The sequence below is a fragment of the Microcaecilia unicolor genome, chromosome 3 (assembly GCF_901765095.1).
Source record: "Microcaecilia unicolor chromosome 3, aMicUni1.1, whole genome shotgun sequence".
Taxonomy (NCBI): Eukaryota; Metazoa; Chordata; class Amphibia; order Gymnophiona; family Siphonopidae; genus Microcaecilia; species Microcaecilia unicolor.
In genome coordinates, this window is record NC_044033.1 from 117,732,397 (window position 1) to 117,755,014 (window position 22,618).

General features: G+C 40.1%; 1 protein-coding gene across 1 annotated transcript in view; it reads left to right on the forward strand.

The window, feature by feature from the left end:
- Positions 1–22,618, forward strand: part of PLCB4 (phospholipase C beta 4) — a 331,441-nt gene that overhangs the window by 130,569 nt on the left and 178,254 nt on the right. The window contains exon 3 of the mRNA XM_030196321.1: positions 12,383–12,481. Within this exon, the coding sequence (XP_030052181.1) occupies positions 12,398–12,481 (84 nt within the window). The 5' untranslated portion in view covers positions 12,383–12,397. The remainder of the gene's footprint in view (positions 1–12,382; positions 12,482–22,618) is intronic.

Genomic DNA, 22,618 nt, shown 5'->3' on the forward strand with positions numbered 1-22,618 from the left:
GACAAGTGTCTCATTTATCTTACTCATAACAATCTGATAACATTAACTCAGAGTGAGTAATGGCTGGTATGAGAGAGAACATAAAGTACACTTACTAATGTATTTTCCTACCTCTTGCGTTCCATAATAAAGCTGTATAAACATTGTACTGTAATGGATTTAAGAGTGATGATTATTAAAAATGCAGAAATATAGAAACAATGAAACATATGGAAACATTCTGTAAATATAGGTATTTACTGGGAAGGGAAAAGATCAGACGTGAAACATGGAGAAAGACTCACAGCATTCTTAACCATTTGTTTCTCAGTCATCTTGTGAGCATGTAAGCTAAGCAGGAAGGGCTGAAAAAGGCCTCAATACCATGCTGACATTTATAAAGTATTTAAAGAATATCAACACACAGATTTTTGGACTTTTTTTTACTAAGCTGCTATTAGGTATTTCCCTCACTCTAAGGCCATTTTCTTATACAGCCATGAAAAAAGCTTTTTTTTTTTTTTTTGTATTTGTTTTATTTTTGGCAGTATGCTGTTACCATTAGTGCGTGGCCATTAAAAAAATAAATGCGAGAGCCCTTACCACCTTACTGCTTACCCTTCCACACCCATTCTCCACTCATTTTCTGCCCAAACATGGCACTTCAAAAAGAATTACCAAAAAATAAATACCGCGCACTTCGCATTCGCAAATACCTGCGGTATGCCATTTTTGCTGCATTAGGCACACGTTGTCTTAACCATTAAGCATCTATGACACTAGATTCTGGTCCTCATGAAGAATGTGTCTTTTCCTATATAGCTTCTATTCTTTTGAATGATTGTGTCAATTTAAAGTCTCCAAAAGGACAATTTCCAAAATTATTTATTTATTTATTTGTTTGTTACATTTGTACCCCACATTTTCCCACCTATTTGCAGGCACAATGTGGCTTACATAGCGCCGTGGGATGAAAGCCTCCTCCGGTCAATAAACAAATATAGAGCAATGTATTATAAATGAAATAGATATGTACAGACACATTATGAAACATAGAGAGGGAAGTTATGTAAAGTTCACTAAGTTCAAAACAAGCCTGGGTTTACTTGAGTCACTGGATTCAGGTGATTAAGTTGGATCATTAGGATATGCCTTTTCGAACAGATAAGTCTTTAGTGATTTCCTGAAGTTGAGGTGGTCATATGTAGTTTACCCGAGTAAATAATGATTGACTTGACTGAAAATGACCTTATTCTATTCAGCTAAACATTTGTGTGGACTTCCACAGCATGCACACTTTTAGCTGGGTTAAAAAAGGTGTTCCCATGGATATGGTCAGAGAGAAAAAACAGCACATGTACATATCATTTTAAAATGTACTCATGCTGTTTTTCCTCCAGTGGGTTGCTCACAGAAATAGCAGATGCAAAGTACATAGCTGTGTCTACCAAGCATACTTTACACATGGAGATGCTCAAATGAACTCAGCCAGATAAGAACATAAGAATAGTCATACTGGATCCAGATACACTAACTAATGTAAACACATCCTCTAGCAACGAGTTCCAGAGCTTAACTATTTGTTGTAACAATATTTCCAGTACAGATCCCTGCGGCACTCCACTATTCACCCTCCTCCATTAAGAAAAATAGCCATTTAATCCTACTCTCTCTGTTTTCTGTCCAATAACAAATTCCAAATGCACAACAGAACATAGTTTCATTTAGAGCATATGCAAGTGCACAGTATGCTTGCTAAAAACACCTATGCGGTTTGCCTGCAATGCCTGTGGGCTAAAAGTGACTGCATACATTGGAAACCAGAGGAAGTCAAGTACTTATGTTAAGCGTATGCTAGCACCAGTAGTGGACTCAAACCATTATCGTGTGCTTTTAGTACTTGACTCCAATGTGAGTTATTCAAAAAATTCTTGTCTAAGAGGTTTCTTTTTTTTTGTCTTTGAATGTCCTTCTGTGTTTGTGGCTAAAGTACAGTTTCTTGGGTGTGGATTACATTTCTTCAGAGCTAGACAGTTGTGTCTTATGGATAAAATTAGAAACATTCTCTAATTTTTGTCTGAAATCTGACATCTTGCCTACCATTTTTAGCGGCATCAGCAGTTGGAGCATGGCTGGTTGATTGTCAATTATAACTATGTCTGAACACAAGATATATGTGATTTCAAGTGTTTGTGAGCCACATCCTCTTTGAATAGTTCTTACATGGATTAATATAAGCCAACACAACTTGGAAAGGATCAGATCAGACTGCAAAAACACTTCATAGAATATTTTCAATTTATAGCATAATAACTTAAGATTGATTTTCTTTCATAAAAATGGAATAAACTGAATTTAAAAAAAAAGAGTTTGTCTATTTCTAGGCATTCTTTTCTAGCCATCAAAGCTTATTATAACCTTTGGCTACAGTCTGTAGTTCAGGAATCATCAGCTTACTACAGTTCCTTGGCTTACAATATGTTGCTGGGATGTGCTGACCTGAGGTTAAACATAATTTAAAAATTAAAAGCTTTTGAATTGAAAGATATATCTTCAGTAGCAAACCTTGGAGTTTTACGGCGTATGAGTTTTATGGCGTATGGTCCCTTGACTGTTAACCATTAAAAGTAAAATAGACTCAAGATATTCTGCATCAGCATTGCAATATTATATATATATATATATATATATATATATATATATATATATATATATATATATATATACACACACACATATATACACACACAAATATCTATATCTTTATAAGGTGAGGCCAAATAAAAAGTAACCCCCTAGAGTTTTTTGCTGTTTTCCCAGCAACCACTTTGAATTTCAATGTGACATTTTGCAAACTTATTTAGTCATCATACTCACGTATTAGTATGAAACAACATTTGATTATCTGAAACTATGTTGATGTTACTGACATTTTAGCCTAGCGATTTGTGCGTGTAAAAATGTTCAAGCTAAATCACAGTAAAAGAGTGTAATTTAACCTATACAATTAACAATGTGTTAGAATTTCACAGTCACTGTGAATGATCGTGGAGGGGCATTTTTGAAAGGGACATCTAAGTTGCGATTTGCACGTCCTTGCAAAACGGCAAAATCTAGGGGCAGGGAAACCCGTATTTTCGAACCGTCAGGGATGTCCAAATCCTTAAATTTTGCCATCCCTAGATTTGGACGTTGCTAGACATGGACGTTTCTGATTTTGACGATTTTCAAAACCAAAGACGTCCATGTCAAAAACGACCAAATGCAAGTCATTTGGTCATGGGAGGAGCCAGCATTTGTAGTGCACTGGTCCCCCTGACATGCCAGGACACCAACCGGGCACCCTGGGGGGCACTGCAGTGGACTTCATAAATTGCTCCCAGGTACATAGCAGAGTGCAGTTGGGGACATCCTAAATCAGGTTTCGATTATATCGATTTGGACATTCCTGGGAGAAGGATGTCCATCTTCCAATTTGTGTCGAAAGATGGATGCCCTTCTCTTTTGAAAATGAGCGCAAAAGTGTCCACCCCCAACTTTATCACAGGCCCTCAGCTCCTTTGGGAAGTTTTTAACAGCCTTGTCAATCTATCCCTTTTGCAGGCTGGCCCAAATCATCTGCAGCACTTCCATGAGTTTGGCGATTGTTTGTGCCTTTGGGTGGAGCTTGTGATAAGCCTCCAACATTGCTTCCCAGACAGAAGTCTACATCATTGGGACGTGATTAACAGTAAGCTGGTACCCCATGTTTTTTCTTTAAATAATGGTTGTATTATAGTGCAAACATTTCTGTACACCTGAAAATCACTGGGTGGTCACTAAAAAGTCTGCAATTTCACTATGTTCAAAGATAATCTCATTCCACTCGGCACATAAACATGGATAGTAACAACAAATAAAGCTGTAAAATTTCACGTTCAAATTCTAAGTGATTGCTGACAAAACTCTAGAGGGTTACTTTTTTTTTTGCCTCACCCTGTATATGGACTGTCCTTTGTAAATTTTGGCTTAGACGTCCTTCCCGCTGGTTCTGTATATGGTGCTGAAAATTATGCACAGAAATTTGGATACACACCTAATTTCTGCATGCAACATAATTGAATAACAAACCAATTAGCACCAATAATTGGGCATTAATCAATTATCAATGCTAATTGGCATTAAATAGAATTTACATGAGCATGTTGCTAGGTGTATTCTACGAAGATGCACATGTAAATTGTAGTGCGTGAATCTGAAAAGGGGGCATGTCAATGGGAGGGTCATGGGCATTCCAAGAATTTGCGCACACTGTTATGGAATATACCCAATCCATGCCTAATTTAGGATTGGGGATTTACACCAGATTTCAGTTGTTAGAAATCCTCACACCTAAACATTAGACATGGATTCTGGCGCTAGGCGCTATTCTATAAATGGCACCCCTCAGAGCACCGTTTATAGAGTAGCACTGAATGCTCATTTTTTAAAAAACTTGTGGCAGTAGTTTATTAAAAATCCAAACATAGGAATATACAGTAACTCCCCAACAAAGAATCATAGAACAATGAAAACCAACAGTAGAACAGCATCAAGGCGTATATAACAGTGTCCGGAAATTTCAACAGAAAAGTATAGAAAGCAAGTACTTCCCTTCTTTTAGTAGTTTTAAAGGAAACCAGGGTGTGTAACAACCAAACCCAACCCCCAACTACTACTACTACTACTTAACATTTCTAGAGCGGTACTAGGGTTACGCAGCGCTGTACAATTTAACAAAGAGAGACAGTCCCTGCTCAAAGAGCTCAACTTTCCCCTCCCTCTCATGAATGGAATGAAAACGCAAGGAACACACCCAAAGTCGCCATAAAGAAAAATCCCCATCACAAAGATTGAGCACTCAAAAAGGGGGGTCCAAATACCTTCCCACTGAGATAAAGTCCAGTGCTTCAGTGCTACCTGTCGCTCCATGTCACAAAGGTACCACAACTTGGTGATCCGCTGGACGAAAGAAGGAACTGTGCGCTGTTTCCAATGCCTCACCAAATTAAGACGCGCTGCATAAAAAATTTGACGGACCAGCAAGGATTGCAGATGAGTAAGGCCCAATGTTTTTTTTTACCAAACAGGAAAACTGCAGGATACCATTGCACAGAGCATCCAATCCAGCATTGCAGACAAACCTGCATGGCTGTCCAGTAAACTTTAGTCTTGGAGGAAGTCCACCAAAGATGACCCATTGTACCAGGAGCAGTGCAGCCCCTCCAGTAACTGGGAGAGGTACCTGGAAACATATGATGCAATCAAGCTGGCATGAGATACCAGTGGTAGAAGACCTTGATAACATTTTCTTTGATCGAAACAGCCAAAGAAGGCTTTAGCAAGGCCTTTTCCATAACAAACCAGTCATCATCTGAAATAGAGATCCCCAACTCCCACTCCCAATTGACCCTACGAAGAGTATAAGGTTTAAACTGTTTACACATAAAATTATGAAAAGCAGGTAATAAGCCCCCTAGTTCTAATCTAAGCTTTTTTTTATGTACCACTCTATCCCAGCAGGAAGTTCCAGGTGGTGTACATAGAAGAAGCTCAGCCAAAAAATAGTGAGGAATTACAAAGAACTAAAATATAAAAAAGTAATCAGCATAATTACCAAATAGAAAAGTTTTCAATATCTTGGTCAAAACCATATAACTTCATTTAATCAAATTATATTTGGTAAATTATTCCAAATTGCAGCAGCTTGATTAAAGAGCATAGAACCAAGCTGATGTTTAAACCAAATATTATGAAATACAGGAAATTTCATCTGCAGACTACCCCGAACTAACATACAGGCCCCTGTTTACTAATCCGCGCTAACTTTTTAGCACACGCTAACAATTAACGCTCACTAACAATAGAGACACACTCTGGCATTAGCACACGCTAAAAGGTTTACTCGCCTACAGTGCAGCTTAATAAACAGGGCCCACAGTGAGTTACAATAGCCTAAGTTGGATAAGGCTAACATCTGAACCAGAAGAGCAAAGGAATATCCACCTGACAGAAAACCACAATATTTTTGTTTTTGCCTGATTCAACTGAAGCATGTTTTCAACAGCCCATTTTTGGACTTTTTCTATAGCAACAAAGATTTTGGCTGACATTTCACTCAAAACAGAACAAACTGGTACCAACATGAAAATATCATCAGCATAGGAAAACAAGGTAATACATGAGAGAGAAATCATTGCAGAAAGCATTGGAGACAGTGTATGATTGATTCAACAAGAAATCTCAGAACCAATTCAGCATAGAGCCCAGCCAGTCCTAAACCACTGAATCTAGTTAGAAGCAATTCATGGTCCACAGAATCAAACACTGCCGAAATATCGTATTGAAGTAGAACAATCTGCTTACCTCTACTTAAATACTCTTTTACAATAGTAGTGATAACCATTAGGAAAGCTTCCATACTGTGTTGGGATCTAAAACCAAATTGGAAAGATTAATAACAGGAAAATTTATCTATAAAATTAGACAGCTGATGGCTAACCAGAGTCTCCAAGAGCTTGGAATTCTCACACAAATCCTCCGTATAAGAGTCCTCCCTTAGAATACAAGTTCTAACTGAAGGAGTAGTCAAAAAATGTTTCAGTTCTACATACACATAATGGTCTGAAGGTGGAAGCTGATAGACATCAATAAGGGATTGGAAAGACACAAAGTCCACATTGAGGACTCATGCACTCGCGACGTCCAGAGCTAAAGAGCTGTAACTCCACTTAAGGGTCAGCTTCGCTGTTCTATATGTTTCACTATAAATGTATCCCCTCCTGCATAGCCAAGCATTGCCAAGAAGGCATCTGTAAAAAAATGTAAACACTCTCACTTATAACTGTGACCCAGTTATATCACAGTTATATTTGTATACTAGTAAAAAAAACCCGTTTCTGATGCAAATGAAACGGGGGCTAGCAAGGTTTTCTTCAGAGTGTGCATGTGGGAGTGTGTGTCCCTGCCCTCTGCCCTCTCTCCCTCCCCCCTCCGAGTCCAGTCCTTCAGTGTTTCCTCCTGCTGTTCTGTGTTTTTGTTACAGAGAGAGTGAGGGCATCTCTCTCCCCTCCCCCCTCTGAGTCCTTCACTGTTTCCTGGGATTTCCTGCTGTGCTGTTTTCCTTCACTCATGGGGAAACTGGATATCTCTGGCGCTTCACACTTCCGGCTGGAGGCTTCAGTGGTGCCTTTTATATATATAGATATGTGTATATGTTTATACTGCACCTTGTCCCGAAGGAAACAATTTGTAAGGAGTTTAGAAGTTATAAGCAAACTGAGAAATGAGCAGCAACCATGGTTGTTTTGCAGTAAACCATAGACAGAACTGCAGGGGTTCCTCAAATTCTATGACTGCCTCCTATGGGTTCATCATGGGGGCAGTGTGGTGCTCGCTGTATTGGAAGAATACCGATCTAGCAAAACCATGCTTGTGGCGTGACCCATACTCCTCAGGTAGGGCTTACCACCCATTTGCTCTTGCTATAAGATTTGCAGAATGGCAAAACCCCTGGAATGGATGGGTATACTGTTGAATTCTAAAATCTGTTCACGCCTCTCTGATACCATCCTTATTGCAGTCTTACCACTACATGTGGGAGGAAGGCACTAACCGGGCAGTAATCGGCAGTGTACATGTGTTGACAATTACCGCCCGGTTAACACGTGAGACCTTATTGCTAAATCAATGGGTGGTGGTAAGAATTCAGGCCCAAAATGGACACGCACCAGTTTTTATTTTGCCGCACATCCATTTCCGGCAATAAAAGAAAAGGCCTTTTTTGCAGGCGCGCTGAAAAATGGACCTGCATGCATCGAATACACATGCCTACAGCAGTGCAGGCCATTTTTTGGCACATTAGTAATATAGGACCCCTTAATATTTATGGAAATCAGTGGCATATGACTGAGGATCGTACTCAACTGGTGGCCATACTTACTGCACTTGCATTTCAATCCATTCTGAAGCACGGAAGAACTCATCACAATTGAATTTTCATTTTTGGTGGGCCACACAGTCTGTATAACTTCTAAATATGAAGCGCATATCATGGAAAAATGAGGCTGTAAAGATAAGTTCCAGCAGATTTAGCCTCCTGTACAGTCTTTTGCTACATTGATCATATATACAGTGTTATGGGTTGATTGCTGAGTCTTTCAGTGTTTGTGTGGAGATGTCTGAAATATGTTCTCTTTGATTTGGTGATGGATTGGGATGGGGGGAGGCGAGGGAGAACTGTTGGGGTGACTTGTATTGGTAATGTTGTTCTGCCCATCTGTCTTCATGTGGATGTTTTACTGAGTTCCTGTTCTATTCACTGTATGGTTGGTTATATATTTTCTAAAATAATAAAATGTTTGAACTAGAATAATGAGCTAATTGACGCCGATAATCAAATGTTAACAATCAATTATTGATATTGGCATTAATTCAAATTTACGCACATAAATTTACACATGGATCCAAAATGGGGGCATGGCCATGGGAGATTCATGGGTGGATCAGGGGCATTCCCACAATTTATGCGCATTGTTATAGAATAGAGGGAATTTATGCCTGATTTAGGTGTGGAGATTTACATCAGGATTTTGTTGATTATAAATGGTCATGCCTAAAAGTAGTCACGACTCCTGGCACTAAATGCTATTCTATAAACTATGCCTAACTTTGAGCACCAGTTAAAGAATAGTGCTAAGAGCTGTTTTTGGCACCATTTTTAGGTGGCATTTATTGAATTTAGTCCCATATGTTCAATCCAACAAATCTACAGTTGAAATTACACTGAAAATACAAGTGGACATGATTTTTGTTCCCTCACTCATTGTTTGTGATTAAGGCATCCAGGTGTCGTTTTTATAGGGATTATTTGACATTTTGGAAGGATGGAATTGTGCCATGTCATGTCTTATTAAAATGAGTTAGAAAGAAATGTTTATCATAGGAAATAATCTCTGGTTAGGTTAAGATTCCAACTGAACTTAAAATATCATGAGACATTTTCAATTAAGCCATATTTTTGATGGGGACAGAGGCCCTTTTACCATTACACTAAGGGTCATGTTTACTAAGCCGCGCTGTAGGTTCACAAACATTTTAGTGCGCGCTAATGCCAGAGACACCTATAGGAACATAATGGGTGTCTGTATCGTTAGCGCATGCAAATTTTTAGCGATCGCTAAAAAGTTAGCACGCCTACAGCGCGGCTTAGTAAACAGGGCCCCAAAAATTTTTCACTTTTCTGAGACTCATAAATTATAATTGACCCCCCCCCCCCCCCCCCCCCAGAATAATGAATATTTACCATGATCAATTTTGAGTTAGCTTTTTATACCATACTGTTCCATGTTTTACTGCTAACATACACCTAACCCAAATTTACCTATTCAGGGCATCAGTGTCATGAACTTCCTGTCAGGTTTTTTTTTTATGTCCTAGTAGATGGAAATCAATGAAATTGCAAAATTATTCCTTCTATATTAAAATGTTCCAAACTCAAGCCATTTCTCTTGGGTTTTAATCAACTTCATCTTTCAGACAGTTTAAAAATAGTTCATCATATTTGTGGATATTACTTGCTAGAGCAGTTCAGCTTAGATATTGAAGGCTGAAGCAGATTAAAGTTTAGCTTTACTGCTTAGTGCTTTATCTCATCAAAGAATTTTAGTTTACAGAAAAAAAATATAATTTAAGGATGTTTAATTTACATGTTCAATTAGGCTATAGTTGCCATCAGCTGTAACTCTGCAAATGATGTTCAGGAATTAACTTACCAGTTAATGGAAACAGATGCCTGACAACTTTTAACTGATGGCAGCACATTGTTAATTTCATTTGACTATCAAGTATTACTTTTGCATCGGTAGGAATTCTGTGTGACTGGAATCACTCTTATTTATTGTGCTTTAGGACTCACTTGTACCACGAAAAAACTCAGAGCAAAGCAGTAATAAAACATAGCAATAAAAACTACATAACAGCAGCATATTGTAAACTAAACATCGAGCCAACAATGAAACACGCATTAAAACAAAAGCAAAAATGCAATAAAATAAAATCAGCCTATATCGAAAGACATGCACCTAGGGACTCTTTTCAGAAGTGGTGGTAAGTCCAACGCAGGCTTACTGCTCACTAAAAGAGAAGTACCACAGGGCTACCACAGCAGCCCGATGGTAGTTCCCTCTCCCAGCGCGCCCCATTTCCGGCGCTGCAAAAATATTTCAATTTTTGTAGCACCAGTACGTACCCAGCGTAATCTGCCTAGTTAGTGCGGGAGCCCTTACCGCCACCTCGATGGTTGATGGTAAGCGCCACCCCCCGAAATGGTGTGCGGCAAGTGCTTCACTTGCCGCACAGCCATTTCTTGAAAAAAAACCAAGGACCTGCCTTTTACCTGCTGCGGTAAAAGGGGGTCTCGGTGCACATCAAAAACATGCACCGACACCAACATAGGCCTTCTTTTGCTGCAGCTTCATAAAAGAACCCCATAGTTTTCAACTGATCTCAGAGACTGGCCAGAAGAAAGGTCTTGATGTACCTGTGAGTACTTACTCCATTTTGTATACCACTGTGGTATTGAACAGAAGGGGTATGCATTTGTTTGAAACAATGTCAACACTCCCCATGTTTTTTCATATTGGGGGTGGGTTGCCGGTGTCATCAATAATGTTATGTAATAGTGCATACTATCACTCCCCTAGCGCACACCATGTTGCTCAATATCATGCAGTGTTTATCAATAACATACTATTGAAAAATTGTGTGCACCATTCAGCCATTATGCTCACTATTGACACGGATCCCACAACAAAAGAAAGAATAGAAAATTAAATTAAATTAAAAATCCTGTAAATGAAATGGGAAACTAAACAAAATGAAAAGTTTTGGTCTGCACATTCCTACTGAGCAGCACTGTTTTTTTTAATATAGATTTTTTTTTAGTATCCCAGTGATCCAAAAGTAGTTAAATGCTTATGAACTGTTGGGAGCAGCAATCAAAAGCATTTAAACAGATAAATGCATGCTTGCATGTGTAAAAAAAACCCATAGGGGCCCATTTCCTTAAGTATTGTGTAATGTCTCCAATTATTGGACCAAAGATGATCAATAGATCACTTTGATTAAGAAATGTATACTTATTATTTCCATTGTATATATTTTGACTTAAAATCATCTTTTTGAATTTCAAGTGATATGCTGAAATTAAAATGTAAAATTTAATAAATAAAAGTTTAAAAAAAACAAAAACAAACAAAAAAAAAACCCATAGGGGCCCTTTTATAAAGCATGGTAAGCACTAATGCATGCTTACCGCAGCAAAAAAATGGCATACTCCCGGGCATGCTGAGGCATCCCTCGGAAATATTACCATTTGCGTGCGCTAAAAACTAAAATATATTTTTAGGTGCAAGGGGCGTGTATTGGGGGCTGATAGTGGCATGTTCTGCACTAAGGGGGAGAACTCAGTGCTGACGTAATCTATAATCGGTGCCTAGATTTAGGCGCCGATTATAGAATACGCTTAGTTGATATTTCAGCACCTAAATCTAAGCGCATCCATTTACACCAGCGAAAACATGGTGCAACTCTTGGCATGTAGATGTAGGCGCACTAGGCCATATTCTAGAACTAGGCACCTAAATTTTGGAATACCCTTGAAATGCCCTTTTCACTGCCCATAACCACACCCCTTTTTGCCTGCATACGTTAGAAGTTCAACGCACATCATTACAGAATACGCATAACGAGTTTGCATCTAAATTCTAATCAGTTCCAATTAGTTCTCATTATTGCTTGTTGTGCTGTTATCAGTTCTCATTACCTTGTTAAGCTTGTTAAATTGTATGCATTGTTATAGAAACTGCGCCAATTTTGGCGTCGGTCTTTAGGCGCGCTTTATAGAATCTGGAGGTAATTGGTTTGCATAGCTGCATTGCTGCAGGCTTATCGATTAGCGCATGCTTAACACGTGAGCCCTTACCAGCTACATAATGGGTGGCGATAAGGACTCACATGCTAATCTGTTTCAATGGCCAAATGTAATGGCAAAATTAGCACGTGGCCATTAATACCAGAAATAGGAGTTTTGGCCATTTTACCCCAGTGGTAATAATGGCCTTAACACACAGGAATGTCCCACATAAGGACGTGCTAAGGCCACTTTTGTTCAATTATTGTCCAGCCCCACATAGGTGTAAAAGTACATGCTTTATCCTATTAAAGTTCATAGGCTTACATGAATAGAAAATTATTCTTTAAAATATTTTTAATAGAGACTACTGGCAGTCGGTACATTTAATATTTCTATAGTGATGACTACCCAGAGGTAATGCCAAAATGAATTTATTGCTTATTAATTGACACTTGTCACATTTTGTTTCAGGATCCCAAGTAAACAATGGCCAAACCATATGAGTTTAATTGGCAAAAGCCTGTTCCATCATTTATGCAAGAAGGAGCTGTTTTTGATCGATATGAAGAGGTATGAAACAACAATATTTTTAATCACAAATCCTGATACTTGCAAAATAATTCAGATGTATTGTTCGGTGAAATTGAAAGAAATAGGATCAAACAGAGCATCTGCATTTAGTAGCAGTACCATTAAAATTTTCTGAGTCATGTTAATCCTCAAGTAGGAATAGAAGAGAGAAGAAAATTAACTGTTAAGTGTTTCAAAATAGCTTTTCCACTAAAAGTGATTAAGGCTTGTAAATCTAAGGGATTACATATAGGAGCAAAATATATATCTGTGTGGCTTTCTGAGCAGCCCTTTTACTAAGCCGCGCTAATACGTGGCTGATGCTATTGTCAGTGCGTGAGCTTCCCATGTGCCACGGCCACTTTTACCGTGGCAGTAAAATGGTCCCATTTTCATTTTTCTTTAATGGCCATGTGTTAATTTCTCTGTATTTATCCAATAGCCTGGTTCCATTTTCTCATGTGTGCAGCCTTAGATCTTCAGAGGCATCTTTACTCACTGCTTCTTCTTCATTTTGTATTTGCTAGGGCAGTACATATCACTTTTATCTTCATTCCTAGCCCCCTCTTTGAAATGCTCTCCCACTATGTTTACATCAGGAATTCTCCCCAATGAAATTTAAAAAGAGAATAAAGACCCCTTTTTTCCAGTGGGCCTTTCTTGGTATCACAGGAGGGTGAACCTGGGGGTTTTATACAGATTGAATGTAGAGGCATGTGGCATTCAACTGTTGTTAACCTATATTTATGATTTTATGTATTTTTATATATTCTTCCTAAACAGCTTTGATGGGTTTTTCTAGTGGTTAAGTGAGTCTTTTCAAAGAATAAAATATGAAAATGTATGTGCCAGCCAGAATTAGTATTTATAGGTGTGTCGCTATAATGTGCACTATGGTTGAGATGTGTTATTTTACCACTAACTCATGCTGTTTTAGCACAGGTCTCAATTTTATACAATGAGACCTAGGGGCCCTTTTACAAAGCCGCGTAAGAATCTACACGTGCCTAACGCGTGCCAAAATGGAGTTACCGCATGGCTCTTGCAGTAATTTAATTTTTGCCATGCATCCGATACGCGCGGCTGAAAAATAATTTTTATTTTCGGCCGTGTGTATCAGACGCTCGCCAAGTTGCATTTGGCGCGCGTAGGTCATTACCACCTGGTTACTGCGTGAGACTTTACCTCTAAGTCAATGGCTGGCGGTAAGGTCTCAGACCCAAAATGGATGCATGGCAAATTTCATTTTGTCACACATCCATTTTCTGCAAAAATTTAAAAAGGCCTGTTTTACAGGTGTGCTGAAAAACGATTCTGCGCGCTCCCAAAACCCGCGCCTACACTTCCGCAGGCTGTTTTTCAGTGCACCTTAGTAAGAGGACCCCCTAGTTACTAATAACTGGGGTTAATAGTAAAATAACCTGTCTTGTTGATAACTTCACCCCAACAAGGCAATTCTGCAAACTAGTCACCCATATTTATACGCCCCTTGTGAACATAAAACACAGATTTAAGTGTACACTTACCCACAAAGGAGAGCCAAATGGTGCCAAGATTTTGGAGCATAAAAAATCAGCGCAGACCACTATTTGATAAATGGTACTTTGGGTTGAGCGTCAATTAGAGAATAGTGCTTACAGCCCATTTCCGCGTCAAAAGTTGGGCGTCATTATTTATGCCAGCTGAAACCTGGTGTGCATGCCATCAACCAACTCCAAGAATTGTGGCATGGAAATGGGGATATTCTCTAATCCCACATGCAACTTTAGGAACGCCCCTGCCGTTCCCCTGGCCATGCCTCCTTTCGAGTTACGTGCTAGGGGATTTAGGCGTGTGGGGTTATAGAAATGTGCGATTAACTGCAATCATTGATTAACAACTAATTGCAATTAATTGGCTTATAAGCAAATTTTGGCACATAAATCGTGGTGTCATATACAGACTCCAGAGGAAAGTGCAAGCAAGTTGTCTATTCTATAGGGGTGCAAGTAAGAGGCATAGCGTGAAAATGCAAAGGGGGGCACATACATAGGGGGAGCTTGGGTGGGACATGAGTGGAGCTCCCAGTTGCATGGGTAACATACAGAACACTGTCAGTTACACTTGTCCTTGCTGGCTTTATGCAACTGCACTTCAGTCAGCTCTGTGACTGATGTAACTGTGACTACTTAAATGTAAGGTATGCTGATAATGGATTGTGCTATTGTTCTAAAACAGTGTTGGTGCTCAGGATGCATTATAGAATAGGTCCTTACAGTGTGGCACCAGGGCTCATAAATGGAGCCGTCCCCTTACAGAATTGCCCCATCCCCCAGATTCTATATAGTGCGCCTAGAGATCGCCACTGAAATCAGAGCCGATTGTATAACAATGCGTGTAATTTAACAAGCTAATGAGTGCTAACAGCACTTAACAAGCCATAATGAGCACTAATTGGCACTGATTAGAATTTAGGCGCACAACTCGCTTGAGATACCATGCCCATGATTGCTTACAATACTCAAGGTGAGGCCACACCATGGAGCAATACAGAGGCATTATAATATTCTTATGGGTCCTTTTACTAAGGTGTGCTAATAGATTTAGCGCACGCTAATGATTAGTGTGCATTGAATGATAAGACACCCATTATATTCCTATGGACATCTTATCATTTATCATGCACTAATCATTAGCACACAATAAATCTGTTAGTGCTTCATAGTAAATGGACCCCTTAGTCTTATTTTCTACCTCTTTCCCTATAATTCCTAGCATTCTGATTATTTTTTTGGCCACCGCCACACAGTGAGTAGAACATTTCAACATATTGTTTATGATATCACCGTAATCTTTTTTAAGGCTGATGACTCCTAATGTGGGATGCAGCTCTGATTTGGATTATTCTTCCCAATGTACATCACTTTGCACTTGTCCACATTAAATTTCATCTGCAATTTGGATGCTCGATCTTCCAATTTTCTAAGGTCCTCGTGCAATTTCTCACAGTCTGCATGCAATTTAACAACTTTGATTAGTTTTGTGCCATCTGTAGATTTAGATTTAATCATCTCACTCATCATTCCCATTTCCAGATAATTTATAAATATGTTAAAAAGCACCAGGTCCTTGCAGCACTCCACTATTCACCTTCCTTTCTTCCATTGAGAAAATTGGCCATTTAATGCTACCCTTTGTTTTCTGTTTTTTTTTTAAACCAGTTCCCAGTCTACAACAGAACATCACATCCTATCCCATGTCTTTTTAATTTTCTCAGGCGTCTATCTGCCCCTTCAGAGAGGGTGGGGAGTAATATTTTGTCAAATGCTGGTGCTGGGGGTGTGTGGAGGAGGGGGAGATTGGAATGGGGTGAGTGTGATTTGGGCAATGCTCTTCGGGTGGGTGAGCTGTCATTGGGGTTCAGGTTGTGATGGGAGGGTTGGGGTAGTTTGCCACAAGCATGGTTCTTTTTGATTTGGGCAACAGCCGTAATCGCCTCTTAATTAACAAAATTGCCCTGAAACGAAAATGTATAAAAACAAAATAAAAGACCTTCCACTGACGCATGAAGCTAAACAAAATGAAATTATTTTGCTTGCACATTCCTAATAGCCAAGTCACTGCTCCAGTTTGGCTGTCACACTCGCCGTGTCCGTGTGGCCTCCGGCGTCAAAAGCTCTGTGCATTGCGGCTGTGGCACCATTGGTCCAGGGGATCACGGGAGGTGGCAGGCACAAACCACATCTCTGCAGTGCGCTTGACGTGCTCGGCTCCCCTTCTTTGCGGCTCTGTCATGCGGGCTTCAGGCGGGGAGCTGACTGAGCTGGTGGCGGCACGTTCCTCCCGCCTGCCCTCTCTGGGTGCTGGTCAGGTCTTCCTGCCATTCATTGGGGTTGGATCCCTCCTGGGGGCGGATCTTCTCCTTGATGCTGACACCATGGGTTTCCTGACATCAGACGCCTTCTGCACAAAAGGTAAGTAGAGAGATGCCTCCATTGCCTCAGCTACAACTCCGGTTGTAGTTCAGATGCATTTGCATTGGCTGTTACCTTCATCCTGTCTGACCTTGTAAGCCTGAACCTGACTCTGACTCTGGATTGCTACCTGTCTGAACTTGTAAGCCTGGACCTGACTCTGCTTTCTGCTAGCCGCCAGCCTGAACCTGACTCTGCTTTCCACTAGCCGCCTGCCTGAACCTGTAAGCTTGGACCTGACTCTGCTTTCTGCTAGCCGCTTGCCTGAACCTGTAAGCCTGGACCTGACTCTGTTTTCTGCATGCCTGAACCTGTAAGCCTGAACAAGACTCTGCTTTCTGTTAGCCAGCTGCCTGTCTGATCCTGTTCCTGCCAAGCGAAATCCTACCCTGGTTCCTGTTCCTGCCAAGCCAAGTCCTGCTCCTGGTTCCTGTTGCTGTCTGCCTCAATCCACAGGCAGTACCAGTAACTGCGCTCTGGCTGAGATCACTGCCCTGTCTCACTCCTCTGCTGCCTAGACTGCTTTTGTTCCTGGTACCTCTCTAGGTAGTCTATCCTGCCCAGACCTTCCTCAAGTCCTGTCGGCTGCCAGTACCCAGGGGCTCAACCGCTGGGGAACGGTGGACATCGCAGATGAAGCACTGGGCTTTCTCACTGCTGTTTCTGAGACAGAACCCCCACCATCTGACCACCTATCCCGGAACAGCACAAGGGCTCACTACCGGTGACTATCACCATGACTCTCATGACAGACCAGAACCATCCGTGACAGTCCGTGACAATGGCCTTCACATCAGATGTTTGAACCTCAGAAGGCCCTAATCTCTCCACAATTATACGCCTAGGTTAATTTAATCTGGGAAGTCTGTTCAGCTAATAATACAGATATTGATTGATTACTAAGATTCATCCTACTGATTGTACTGTATACTTCAGTATTTAAAAACAGGATATTGCAGAGAACACCATGGGAGCTATGAAGGAACACAGCATTCTCTTAGCCCAGCATCAAATGAGCCCTCCCCACTAAGAATTTGACATGTACGGTATTTGTGTCTATGAAGTAGTCAAGAAAACAATCTTATTTTTATGCCGTATAATGTTGCCAAATCTCCTCAGTGCAATAAAAAGCTTTGTTATTGATACTTATCTGTTTTTAATTGCTTATTTATGATAACTGAGCTCATTTTTAGGAGCTGTTTGTAATAAAATAGTACTTCGTGCACAATAAAAAATGTTTGATTTATTATAATATGGGACTAGAGGTCTCAGGTTCATAAAAACTATGTCTACAAGTTGTCTACTTCTTTCTAGCTTGGAAAAGTAAGGCCCTCTTTTAGTTGTCTTCTCTTTTATTTTTCATTGAAATGATACAATCAATGACAATAAACTTTGAAACAGAAATTCTGCAATATCTCACAATGAATATTGTATTATTTGTAATAAACAATAACAGTCTGAGTCCACCAAGGGGGACAGGGGGGACAAAACAAGTACAGAAAAGGCGCTCTGAAAATTGGCTTTCAGTAGTGTAGGCGTGGGTTTTGGGCGCGCCGATCCATTTTTTTAGTGCACCTGTAAAAAAGAATCCGGATGGTAATGACCTACGCGCGTCAAATGGCACTTTGCACGTGTCCATTATGCGCTCCCAAAAATAAATTTTTCAGACGCGTGCCAAAAATGAAATTACCGCAATAGCCACGTGGTAGCCAGGCGGTAACTCCATTTTGGCCCTCGAGCATGCTTACGCTGCTTAGTAAAAGGGCCCCTAGAAAATAGGGGTGAAAATTATCTAGCTCTGTTTAAAACACAGATGTCAGTGTCCAGATGCTGAGTATCTGTTTAAATGTAACATGGTACGTCATCTTTAACCAGATATACAGAAATATATCTGGTTACGGTTTTTGAAAATATTTTAATAAAGTTAACCTAGTAAGGTAGGACAGATACTTTTCAATCAGACGTAAGCAACTAAAGTTAATCAGATAAGTAATTGGCTGACTTAAGCCACACTTCCAGAACACCACCAATCGTTCCCATATTTAGGGGCCCTTTTACCAAACGGTAGTAAAAAGTGGCCTTAGTGTGCCCTTACACAGGTCATTCCCACGCGCTAAGGCCATTTTTACCACTGGGGTAAAGTAGCAGAAATTCTTTTTTTCTGATATTAATGACCACACACACTAATTTTGCCATTAGCACACAGCCATTATAACAGATTAGCGCATGAGCCCTTACCGCTACCCATTATGTTGGTGGTAAGGGCTCACTTGCTTAGTATGCACTAATTGATTAGTGCATGGCACTGTAGCAGTGCTAACTGATTAGCACAGAACACACCTGCTCTCTGCCCCCAGATATGCCCCTGTGCCAAAAAATAAATTTTAGCACATAGGTGGTGTGCACCCATGGCAAAATTACCATGGGGATACCTCAATGCGCCCTGCGGTATACCATTTTTTGCTTTGTAAAAGGGCCTTTTAACTAGTTAAATTTTAGCCAGATGAGTTGTCTGTTTAAAATTAATTGGTCTATGAGGCTGAATTTCTAAACCTAACTATTTAATTTTTGCAGTTAACTGGAGGAATCTTCTGAATGCCGATCCCCCAGAGGAACTGATTTTCAAAACATTTGACCTTATCACACCCCAACTTACCACATGCTAATCTGAAGCTACTGCCGACCCAACACGGGCGTCGGGAGTAGTTCCAGCCCCAGTATGCGCCATTTCCCGCACTAGTGAAAATCAGCCCGTATTTTTTAGTGCGGCGCTAACCCCATGGTAATCCCGGTTACCACCAGGTTAGCACAGGAACCCTTACCACCACCTCAGTGGGTGACGGTACGTGCTCCCCTCCCCCTCCTCACATGGCCACGCAGTAAGAGCAATCTTACCATATGGCTATGTCTTTTTTTCAGCCTTTTTACCCACTGCGGTAAAAAGGGGCCTCAGCCTGCAGCAAAAATAGCCCCTGCCACTAGCGCAGGGCCCTTTTTACCGTAGCTTGGTAAAAGGACCCCTTAATAAATTTAAATCCCAATTTTGCATAGGGCATCTAGGTGGGTGTTGGGATGTCCTAGTCAGAACATGTGCAGTCCCTAAGTATTTTCCAAAAGGTTCACTGAATACAAAATGTTTTGTAAAATACAATTAAGGATGCTTTGAAAGAGGCCATAGATGATGCTGAGCAGTTAACTTAATAAAAAAATATGTATATATGAAGCAGGAGGACAAAAGAAAACAATACTGAAGTTCCAGGTTACAAACTAGATTACAAAGTAATAGTTAAGCTAGGTCAAAATAGTAAAGTTTAACTTCAAATAAAGAGACAAATGGTGGAAGGGATAACAGACAGGACAAGACAGATGGACAGGGTTCCATTGCAGGGTTTGTCAATCAAGTGGTGGTCATGGAGGAGAAAGAACAAAAATGACATAGGTTGAAATGTTAGTTTAAAATGATAGGTTTTCAGAGTTTTTCTGAAGGCTTTATATGAAATTTCAGTACATATGTCATTGGAAAACTATTCTATAATGTTGGCACAACAGTGCTAACATATGCACAGATGGACAGGGACAACCAAGAGATTTTGCTCAGTGGAGTGCAGTGAACAAGAAGCGGTAGAGGATCAACAATCCAAATAGAAATTGGGGCAAACCAGTGTAGAAAGCTTGATGAGCTATTGTTAACATCTTCAAAAACAGCCAACAGGAAACAGAGAGCCAGTGCTCAGAGGAGAGTAAAGGAGCAATATGATCACATTTTTTTTGCACCCAGTACGATTTCCACAGATAAGTTCTGAACAATTGGAAGTCTTGTGATTTTGGATAAAGGTAAAGCTTAATTGAGGTACATCCAGTTGGGACAGCCAGTTTAGCAAGAAACACTTTCAGAAAAGAACAGCATCATGCATAAGAGCTGATTTTATAACCTGTGCCTGTAAATGCCAGCACTTCACACATATAAGTGCTCCATTTTAGAAAATGAGATGGAGTCAAGCGAAAATACTCATTTTCTGATTTTTTTTTTTGTAGGTGGTTTTTAATACCACAGAGCTAAGCACAGTTGCCTCCTCAATGTCTCATGCAAACCCCAAGTCCAAACTAGCAGCTAACTGACAATTATGCCTACTTTGGAGCAGGTGTTAATGCCAGCATCTTGTTTGGTTTTAACTATGCATTTGTTGTTGTTGCAAAAATGGAAATACATGCATACTTTTCCAGTATACTCCTTGAAAACTGTGTGTGCTCTGGATCTACTTGTGTAAAAATTGACTTTTAAAAATAGCTGTTTACACATGTTGTTCATTTACACAGGTAAAGGCCACTATTTACACGTATAAAAGCAACACAGGTCTTTTACAATAACCTCTTAAATGTGCAAAGACAAATAATTGTACCAGTTTATTTATTTATTTGTTACATTTGTATCCCACATTTTCCCACCTATTTGCAGGCTCAATGTGGCTTTCATAGTACCGTAGAGGCGTTCGCCATCTCCGGTAGAGAAACAAATACAATGGGATGTTGTGGTCGAATAAGGTTCATGTGTTATAGACACATTGGGAATCGTAGAGAGGGAGAGTTATGTACTGTCCATTACTAGCTTTGGTTTCGTTGTGTTGCAGGGTTTAGGCACTTAGGTTGGGTCGGTCGGGTATGCCTTTTTGAACAGTTTGGTTTATAGTGATTTCCGGAAGTTTAGAAAAATAGGCAACTCGTGGGCATTCTTGTATGACTTAGAGGGATAGTTACTAACCTTCATTAAGGGAATAACACACTTTTTGGTCAAATAAAATCATTAAATGGCAAATGTGTATTTTTTGCCCTTAATGCATGTGTCACAAAAAGGCAACAACTTCACAAGAAACACCAGGGACGTTGAGCATAGGTTGTGTGTTCACTTATAGCAACCTTCTTTCCACCTAACTGGGGCCCTTTGGTGCTCAGAGGTTGCCAGGACTTACATCACAGAGGAAGCTTATATGCTGTTCGCAAGTTAGTAAGAAGAAGCTGGAGACCTACAGAAGAAGTGCACCAGAACGTGATCAGACTTGCCAGGCAGTACCTATAGACAGAAACAATACCAAATCAGCAGGCAGGAATGTTATCAAAAAGAGGCACAAGGACAGGCAGAACAGGATCATAACCAAAAGATAAGACAAGTTTAGCTACAGAAGAACAACCAAGAAAGTAAGACACCCAGGAGCTTGCACGAGAGACTTATCCAAGGATCAAGTACTGTGGGAGTTCCCAAATTTAAAATAGGTACAAGGAACCAATCAGAGAAGGTGCATTGTCAAAGGACCAATTGGGACAATGTACTTCATCAGAGGCCAAATCAGAGCAAACCACATCATCAAGGTATGACTAGAGACAATTCTTACTTGTATAAGGGTTATCTGAATCAAGCTTTGTTACTAATTATTCTGTAATATGGTTTCCCTAACTGTACTTTGCAACTTTAAAATAAAAGCTTAAAAAAAAAAAAAGGTATGACTAGAGACAGCATAAAAGGCAGGAAGAAACCAAAGCTCACTTTAAATGTGAGGAGGGCATCCGGGGGGATAGGTACATGACAGTATATTAGTTTACCACAATGTGAGCAAAACAATGAAATGCAAAGCAGGCAAATGCATGCCAAGCATCTAATTTTTATGTAAATTGAATAATGCGTCATTTGTTTAACTTTGCAAACTGAATTGTTTGTGAAAAGATAATGCCAGGTTGGAACTGGTGTGATCTTTCCTCCCTGTGAGCAGAAGGTGCCACTAAGACATGGTCTGATACTCCCAGTAAACTTCTTCATGGGGCCTAGATGAAAATAATTTCCTGTAGTATCACTCCTCAACCCTCTCAACATTCCAACCATACATCTCCTCTCTTCTTTCCCCCCTCCCCTCCTCCAACTGGATACCCTAACCATACATCTATGGGGTATCGGGGAGGAGGTGGGGACTGGAACTGCAGCAGGATTTTTGATCCTGGCTCTTTTAAGAGACAGTGGGCCTGGCTTTGGTTGCTGTAACCAGGAGCAGGCGATATTCTGACTGCAACAATGCTAATTTATATTTACCGCGAGAGTTACTACCTGCCAAACTGAGGTACCATTGGTTAGTTACTTCCATAGTAAATATTACTGTGATAAAATGTGTTATAAAACTGCAGCTTAATAACTACCTTT